The sequence below is a fragment of the Octopus bimaculoides genome, chromosome 1, assembly GCF_001194135.2.
Source record: "Octopus bimaculoides isolate UCB-OBI-ISO-001 chromosome 1, ASM119413v2, whole genome shotgun sequence".
NCBI lineage: Eukaryota > Metazoa > Mollusca > Cephalopoda > Octopoda > Octopodidae > Octopus > Octopus bimaculoides.
Window position 1 is genome coordinate 109,254,339 of NC_068981.1, and position 8,973 is coordinate 109,263,311.

The 8,973-nt window shown below is 42.3% G+C and overlaps 1 protein-coding gene across 1 annotated transcript in view; it reads left to right on the plus strand.

Annotated features, from left to right (window-relative positions):
- The first annotated feature begins 407 nt into the window (after positions 1-407).
- Positions 408-8,973, plus strand: part of LOC106868482 (monocyte to macrophage differentiation factor 2) — a 108,085-nt gene continuing 99,519 nt past the window's right edge. Inside the window, exon 1 of the mRNA XM_014913771.2 lies at positions 408-732. Within this exon, the coding sequence (XP_014769257.1) occupies positions 698-732 (35 nt within the window). The 5' untranslated portion in view covers positions 408-697. The remainder of the gene's footprint in view (positions 733-8,973) is intronic.

Sequence of the window (8,973 nt, forward strand, 5' to 3'; positions counted from 1 at the left end):
CCGAACCATAAAACTAAATTGCTTTGTATGCAGTGAAGAGATGTGTTTACCGAGTACTACTAACACAAGAAAAATGGTGAAGCTCCCCAACTGAAGGGAACTGCTTTATTATGATGCAGATTTACAACAGAACCAGTTATCCAAGACTAATCGACAGAATGCTAAAATCCACTTTCTCTCTCACCTATAGCGATATAAGTTAAGTTTTACAAACTGGAGAAATAGAACTTTATTTATAAAGCAGAATATTCTATATTTATATTAGTGGTGGTAACACACACGTTGAGTGGAAGTGTGTGTGTCTGTGTTAGCTTTTACACATATTTGTTAATATAGTTTAATGCTAAAATTACATCCGCGTTCACACACACGCACGCGCACGCACATAAACATGCGCGCGCGCGCACATAAATACACGCACGCTCGTGTGTTTATGCACACGCACGCACACACACATACATACACGTTCTAACCCTTTCATGTATTAAGTTTGAGATTATGAAAAAGGGATACGATGATATCGAAATAAGGTGGAAAAAACATGACTTGTGAAATGACGAGTTTACCTAACAGAATACTTAGTAAACATCTTACCAACTCTCTCCAGTCCCCAAAATAAGCAGTGAAAATCTTGATAAATTATGAAAGCATCATAAATTCTCTTTAATATTTTTAAACTGAGGGGAATAATAATAACATGGAATATTTATATAGCACGCAGAATCATATACGGTAAGTAATATTGCCTTTAAAGTTATTTGTTGTTTACATCCACCTTATCCCTGGTTCAACAGTCCTATGAGTAGAGACATTCTGTGACCATCTTGCTTTTGTTCAAAGTGTATCTTCGATTACATTCATGCGTCGCCGACGACTTTTTTTTAAAGTTAGTAATGTGTGATTTTATTCTTTTGTCAGACATTTTAGAGTGATTGTTGTGATACCTCACTTAATCGAATTTCCTCCTAACGATACTTAGCTTTACACATATACATACATATATGTATGTATACACATACACACACACACACACACACATGTAATAAATAGTAAATAATGTATGGTATATATACTCTCTCTTTTTACTCTTTCTCTTGTTTCAATCATTTGACTGCGGCCATGCTGGAGCACCGCCTTTTAGTCGAGCAAATCGACCCCAGGACTTATTCTTTGGAAGCCTAGTACTTATTCTATCGTTTTTTTTTGCCGAACCGCTAGATTATGGGGACGTAAACACACCATCATCGGTTGTCAAACGATGCTGGGGGGACAAACATATACACACATACATATATATACATATATACGACGAGCTTCTTTCAGTTTCCGTCTACCAAATCTACTCACAAAGCTTTGGTCGGCCCGAGGCTATAGTAGAAGACACTTGCCTAAGGTGCCACGCAGTGGAAATGAACCCGGAACTATGTGATTGGTTAGCAAGATATATATATATATATATATATATATATATAAAGCTATATTAAATCTCTGAGTGAGATATAAATAGTAGCAATACGGAATCGTAACATATAACTGCTAACCAAGGGTGGCGTCCTATAAAGGATAGTGCTACTGACATTTATAGCCCCAGGAAGACATTTCTTCCAGCTGGCTAACGACACACATTCTGTGTCCGATTAGTATTTGCGAGGGGAGGTTATCACTCCCATCTCTAGCCTAAAGTGATACACACGGACTCGAGTTTCTAAGTGGTCACCCGTCCTCAGTGTGTGTTAATCACCAGTTAGTGATTAATATTTTTATTATGATTATACAATCAGACACAGAGGGGGACATTACAGGACATTACAAACACACAAAAATGATATCTGAATTCGGATGAGTATATTTACAAATGACATTCATTTATGTACAATTAACTGACTTTGTTTTTTCCTTTTTGACACCACCTTTTTTTTTTACCTAAATTAAAAATGAAATCAGGCAGATTCACCTGGCAGCCTGTAAGGCCCAGTGACTATCTATTTTCCTTTCATCAATGATTAAGCTGGGTTACTCACACCCACCTTTCTCATCATATCCTTCCATCTTTGCTCATATACCCTACGCGACAGGGTTTTCCACTCCAGCCCCATCTTGCTCTTCAGATGGTATCTGAAGTAATTTAGCAAACCTGGGCCAGAGATGAAGGATCCTGTCATGACACCTTCCATTCTTGTTCTCCATATGCACTCTTTCAGTACTGCAACTGTACAGAGAAAACATACCTCACTTTCCTTTGAGAGTCTGGCTGGCGGTACCATCTTTATTATGGATCCAGCCAATAGCCGTACTCTTTCCAGATGTGGTAACAAGTGTTCCACGAAAACCATCAAGCTTGACAGCTCCCGACATTGTACAAAAGTGTGCTGGATGGTTTCATCGTCCAGCCCACATCTTGGACAAGTCGGTGGCACTGAAACTCCGTGCCTGGATAACTTTTTGAGAACAGGTAGAGCATTCCTGTAGCACTGCCAGGCTAGGCATTTTTGTAATTTTGGTAATTATCCAAATACCCCAGTCTAACAGTCCTACTAAACAGGTTGGCGAGTTGGTTCTCGTTAAACCCCAGAGCCGCTCCTAAGACGTCATCGTTTCTAAACTCCACCAGTCCCCTATAGAACACTGAGGTGATATTCCTGCTGCCGGCTTTGCCCGCCTTTTGCCATTCAGTCAGGTTTCATCTTTTTATGAAACCAGGCTTAAATCTTACCATAGTGGTTGGTCACTATGAAGAAACCCTCCACTAGCGGGCTCCACACCTTATCACGTTCCAGGTGGTGTCAGAAATGTCTCAGCCACAACGCATGTCTGCACATCATTAACCAAGGCATCCCTAACCCACCCTTTAATGGTTCCTGACAGCAAACAGAGCGCCTTACAAATGGCTTTCCTCCCTTCCACAAAAAGTAGAAAAGAAGTCGTTCCAACTTGTTTATCCATGAATCGGAGCAAGGGACAACAGTCAGGTGGTAGGTGATTACAGATGGTGTCCTTTCTCAACATCTGCAAGATGTCTACCTCATTCTCCTCAATGAATATAATTGCTGCATCTACCCACAACAGAGGTCTTCTGGACTAGTGCCTCCACCTTGCCTGCCACCTCACTCCAATTCTCCGTCTGGGAGTCTGGTCCAAACCAAACTCTAAGCAACTTAACAGGACCATCGGTCCAGTGCCCCATGACACTGGCCGATATCGACTTGCTCCTCCAGGTGCTGAGGTGCAAGCCGATTGACTTGTCCTTGTTAATTTTTGCTCCTGCCACCGCCTCGTATCCTCTGATAGCATCTTCTACACGAGGTACCTGTGCTTCGTTGGAGACGGTGAAGGTGACGTCGTCCACATAAGCAGAAACAGATTTATCGCCTCCGATTTCATCAGGGTTACCTCCCAACCTCTCCAACTTCCGCAGCAATGGCTCAAGAGCTAACACATACAGAAGCGGAGACAAGGAACACCCTTGACGAACTGAGTGTAACCGTTTATCTGGACTGTGGACTTGATGCCGCTGTACATAGCGGAGATCCATCTGTGGAAGACCGGGTCCAGCCCAGCCGCTTTGATGACCGCCACCAGGTACTGATGGTCGACCCTCTCAAATGCTTTACTTTTGTCTAAATGGACCATTGCCCCACTTTTGCTGGCTAATTTATCCACCCTGTCTAAGGTGTAGCGGTTAAGGTGAAGATTGTCCTGGATTGACCTGCCGGGTATTGCACATGTCTGTGCTTTCCCGACAAGTTTCTCCACGGCAGCCGTCAACCTTTTCACTAGTACCTTGGCCAAAATCTTTAACTCTACATTAAGTAGAGTTATGGGCTGGTAGTTACTTATATTATCCCCCTTGCTCGGGTCTTTCTGGACCAGCGTCACCACTCCCCAGCTCACAACACTGTGAATTCTCCCATTCTGTTGCCAGTTTGTATAGACGCTGGCCAGTATATCCCCGAACAAGTCTGGCATGCTACGGTAAAACTCATAGAGCAGACCATCCAGCTCTGGCGACTTTTCCCTGGCACACTCGGCCAACAACTCTTTTACCTCTGCGGGAGAGATCAGTCCTTCACAATGCCCCACCTCACTTGCCGAGAGTTGCAGTCCACTGGCTAGGAAGTCCTTTAAAGCTTCCCCATGCTAAAGTGGACCACTCCCCCCCGAACAACTGTGCGAAATGCTGGTAGAAGACCTTCTGCATTTCCTCCTGTCCATAGATCTAGCGCCGCTGTTTGTCAGTTAAAGACTTAATGGGGGCATTTTTACTTCTCTGACACTCACTCGGCGTGCCCATCTGGCAACATTGATACCTTCTTGTTTCCCTACACGTAGCTTAGCTCTGACTCTGCAACGTTCATGCTTGGCATTGAGGTGATGGTGCAATACCGCTCTCGCCACCAGCACTCCAGGTGTAGAGCCAGACTCCACAGCCTCGTCTAGGTTTTTAACTAGTTCGCCCTCTTTTCTAGTCCTATCTAAACTTAGCTGTTTGCTAAATCTAATGAACTCTGAATGGATGGCTCTTTTGAGGGTGTGCCACCATCTATTATTAATGATGGTGCCACATAATGCCCTCTGTACTAATTCCTTAATCCGGGTACGAAAGGCTTCACAAGTCAAAATAGACTTGTTCATCTTCCAGTACCAGGGATCCTGTCTATGACATTTATCTAGATGCACCTCACACGTCACAAATTTGTGATCCGTGTAAGGTACAACAAAAAAATGTGGACAACTAAAAATATTCCTATCTCGTTGCCTAACGAATACCCTATCTAAGTACTATCTGCACAAGCCGTTGTTGTTACTCCAGGTCCACTGTGGAACGCTCGGCTCATCCAGTCAGTAATGGTCTACCAGATTAAAGCTCTCTAGTAGACCCTTGAGGCTAGGATTTCCCTTCCTATCAGTTGAGCCAACTCTATCCACTCGTGCATTGAGGATAGTGTTAAAGTCCTCTGATAAAACTACAGTTTTTGACGTCACTAGGTAGTGCTCCAGGTCTCAGAAAAAACCTGACTGCCTATGCTCGTTAGGAGCATAGACAACTACAAACCTGAAGGATTGCTTACTCACATACGTTACATCTAGGACGACCAGCCTACCTTCTGGGTCCAAAAAGACATTACTTACCTGTAAGTCCAAGTTCTTCCTAATAAGGACTACCACGCCCCTCCCTCTTCCTTGGCTAGGAGAAATAAATTTCTTGTAACCGTTGAGAGAGGTGAGAATGCTTGAGGTTCGCTCATCTTGGACTCGGTTACAATGGCTACATCTATACTGTGTGCCCTGAGGTCGTTCAGGAAACAAGCTTGTTTCCATTTCGACCCCAGTCCACACACATTTATACAGCCTAACTTAATCATCGATGAAAGAAAAATTAAACTTTCTACTTATGGTTGCGACAGGGTGCATGGCAGTTTCTGTCTGACTGCCTCTCCCTCTCTCTCCTTAGTAGACATAGCCGCTGGGCTTTTTACCGGCATTGCCACCATGCTCTGGGTTGGTGTGGCTGCCGGAGTAATTATTAATTTCCCATCTGCTATGTCTTGGATGATATCATTCACATCCTTTTTTTTTCAGGTGTTCTTGCAGAGTTCTGTCCATCCACCCATCATTGCACACCTTTGCATAGCGAACGTCAGACTTATTGTCTGACATTCTGCTTAAATATTCTTTCGTTTTTTGAGTCAAAAGAAATATATTTGTCTTTTTTTTTCCTTTCTGGGTTTATGGGGTAGGATTTGGTAAATTTTGTCCCCACGAACACAGTGCCAAAGGGGTAGGATTGGGGAATTTTTCATGTTGTCTGTTTGCATTGTTGTTTTTTTTTTTTGTTTGGGGAGGTGAGTCGATGGAACTGGACTTCTTCCTCATGTGCATCACTTGCGTGAACTCCATCTCACTGCTTTCCTTGTTATCGCTCTTTTGCCTTCTTGCTTCTTCTACAGTCTTTTCCGTCATTTCCTTATTTTCTGTTTCGGATTTTTCTATTTTATCTTTTTTTTTGTTTTCTCTGGCATATCTTTTGCCTTGCTTTGGGGAGGGGCTTCACTCTCATTTTTCTTCGCCGTCTTGGTGCAGGTGGAATGAATGTGGCCCTTCTACCCACATTTGAAGCACCTGGGCCTACGTCCTTCCACCAACACACGTATCGTGTGCCCCTCCTCTACAAAAATCCTATCGGGCAACTTCTCTAAAGTTTCATTGGAGGCTTGTACCACCATCTGCAGCGTCTGGCCTTTCCAATTTTGGGTGTCCTTTCTCAACATCTGCAAGATGTCTACCTCATTCTCCTAGTTGAATATAATTGCCGGTGCTACCCACAACAGTTCGTAACCTACAGGTATTTCTCCCCCTACAATTTTGGCCATTCTGCGGCCCAGATAGGTGGGTAGCAGCATTATCTCCTTATTTTTCAGTGTTCTGGTAACTATTTCTTTTGCTACATTGGCCAACTGGAACTGTGCTTCCACAGTTGCACTACATATTCCTCAGCCAATGTAGCATATTTTGTTCCAGATAGGTGCCAAGCAGCTCTCCACTACCTCATTCTTCGCTTCTGTAATTTTTTTTTTCCTTTATACTATAAATTTTATATACTGCAGTTCTGGCATTTATTTCCACCACCATTTCTGGCAGCGGAATTAATTTGGTTTTGCCGTCGACCTGCTTCACCATATTGCGGTAACTGAACAGTTGTTCCATTTTAAAAGTCATTTCTATTTCCTTGCCACTGACCGCGACAGAAAAACTGTTTTTTTCCTTGTTATCCTTAGATGCATCACTTTCTTTTCCCATAGCAGGGAAGTCCTTTCGAGAATCCAAATTGAAATTCATATTTTCAGTATTTGCCATAATGGCAAAAACAAAAACAACGCCCAGAACAGGGCAAAAATTAATTTTTCACAGAAGTTTTTCAACCAATAAAATATTTTTTAAACACTATTTTCGTCTCGCAGGGCGAAAATTACAGTTAACAAGGCAACAACAGTTCAAATTCAACAATAACTCAATTCAGCAATTTGTAAAATAGCATAAAACATTCCAAAAACAAACTCACATATCACGGCAATCAAAAATGCGGAGATGATCACCAGCTAGTGATGAAAACTCATTCCACTCGCAAAATACTATATGCTTTTTCCAGCGACAAACTGTCACTGATCTTGAAAAAGGAGAAATAAGCTGTATTAAATCTCTGAGCGAGATATAAACAGTAGCAATACGGAATCAAAACATATAATTGCCAACCAAGTGTGGCGTTCTATAAAGGACAATGCTACTGACGTTTATAGCCCCAGGATGACATCTCTTCCAGCTGGCTAACGACACACATTTTGTGTCCAATTAGTATTGTTTCACTTTTCACACGTAATACTGAAATAGTGTAAGAGATAAGAGATTGCTCTGGGCTCACATTAGGCAAGAGGTTGAAAAATTTTTTAACCCATGACACTGCATAGACCCTAAGTAAGGCATGTGTAAAATTTGAATGAAATCAGTTGGGTAATTCTCAAGTTTTAGTGATGCACACATTCTCAGCTTTATATATACTAGCAGACGTACCCGATGTTGCCTGGGGCGGTTTGTTTGCCTGGTCAGCATAGTCTCCCACAAAGTAGAACTAAAGAAACTGAGGCGAAGCAGCATCATGCGGCTGCAGGGAACCAATTCTATGGTAAATCTGCCCCTGCACTTTACAGGAAGGCATGATGTTGGAACCGAAGGAAGTCATTTGGAACACGCAATTGTAGGCACATATCTGCTTGAGAAAGTCATGAGAATAAGGAGACACTCCTGTCAAAAGGGGTAGAGGATCTTGCAGAAGAGGTACTGTAATCTTACCATTGGAGCAGCACATGCCGGGAGTTTCTCCAGGCCACTTTTTAGCTCCACAGCATTGGCAGATTGTGAATATGCAGCCTATTTGAACATCAGGGTGATTACTGTAGTCAATTGTAGGATCGTAGTTGAATGCTGTCCTAAGTCAATCTGTGTGTTGTGCTGCAGTCTCTGAAGCTCGTGCAGCAGCAGTAGAGGAAACATTTCTTGTTCAGCGTGCTGAATGTTGCTCGTTGCCCTGGGTGGCTTGTTGTGCAGCAATACGTGCTAACCAATCACAATGCTGCTCTTCACTTTCCCTTCTTCACACTGAAACCATCTTAAGTGCATTGAGAGAGTCCCTCCTGGCGGCGTCCTTGGCAGATTCATTTGCACACATACGTTTACTTTTCTTTGCAGCATTTGTTTGCCTGCCAATATTGGATCTTTTGCGTCAAGGCATGATGGAAAATTTGTAAAATGTAGTTGGCAAAAATGTTAATCAAACAGACCGAATTAAGGATTTTTAATTATGGGTAAGAGTTTTGAAGTGGCTAGTTTAAGTTGGAATAATCATATGAAAAAGAGCGTTCACATCTAAACAGAGGCAAATTGTAACTCGCAAATGAATACTCCTGGCAGTACTGTGCAAGCAGTCGATAAGAACTCACCACAGCTGACAAAGTAAAGTAATGATTTTTCCAGCTGGGTGTGTGCTATGTTTTTTGCTGGCTTGAGCCAAATCTTAGGCAAATTGAGAGTAGTCTATTTACGTTGGGGTGCAGAATTTTGAGGAAAAAATTATAAGGAAAAGTATCCTAAGTCAAAGAGAGCACACATGTCAAATTTGGTGAAATTGGGTTGAAAATTGTAGGAGTAGAAGTGGTTCACATAGCACAGACAGACAACTTGCCGTTTAATATATAAGGTCAAACACATACCGTTGCATAGACGTGGTAGGTTCAAATCCTAGGCGAGTTGAGGGTAGTCTATTTATGCTGGAGGCGCAGAATTTCGAGGAAAAAATTATAAGAAAAAGCATCCTAAGTCAAAGAGAGCACACATGTCAAATTTGGTGAAATTTGGTTGAAAATTGTAGGAGTAGAAGTGGTTTACACAACACACAGACAGACAACTTGCCTTTTAATATAT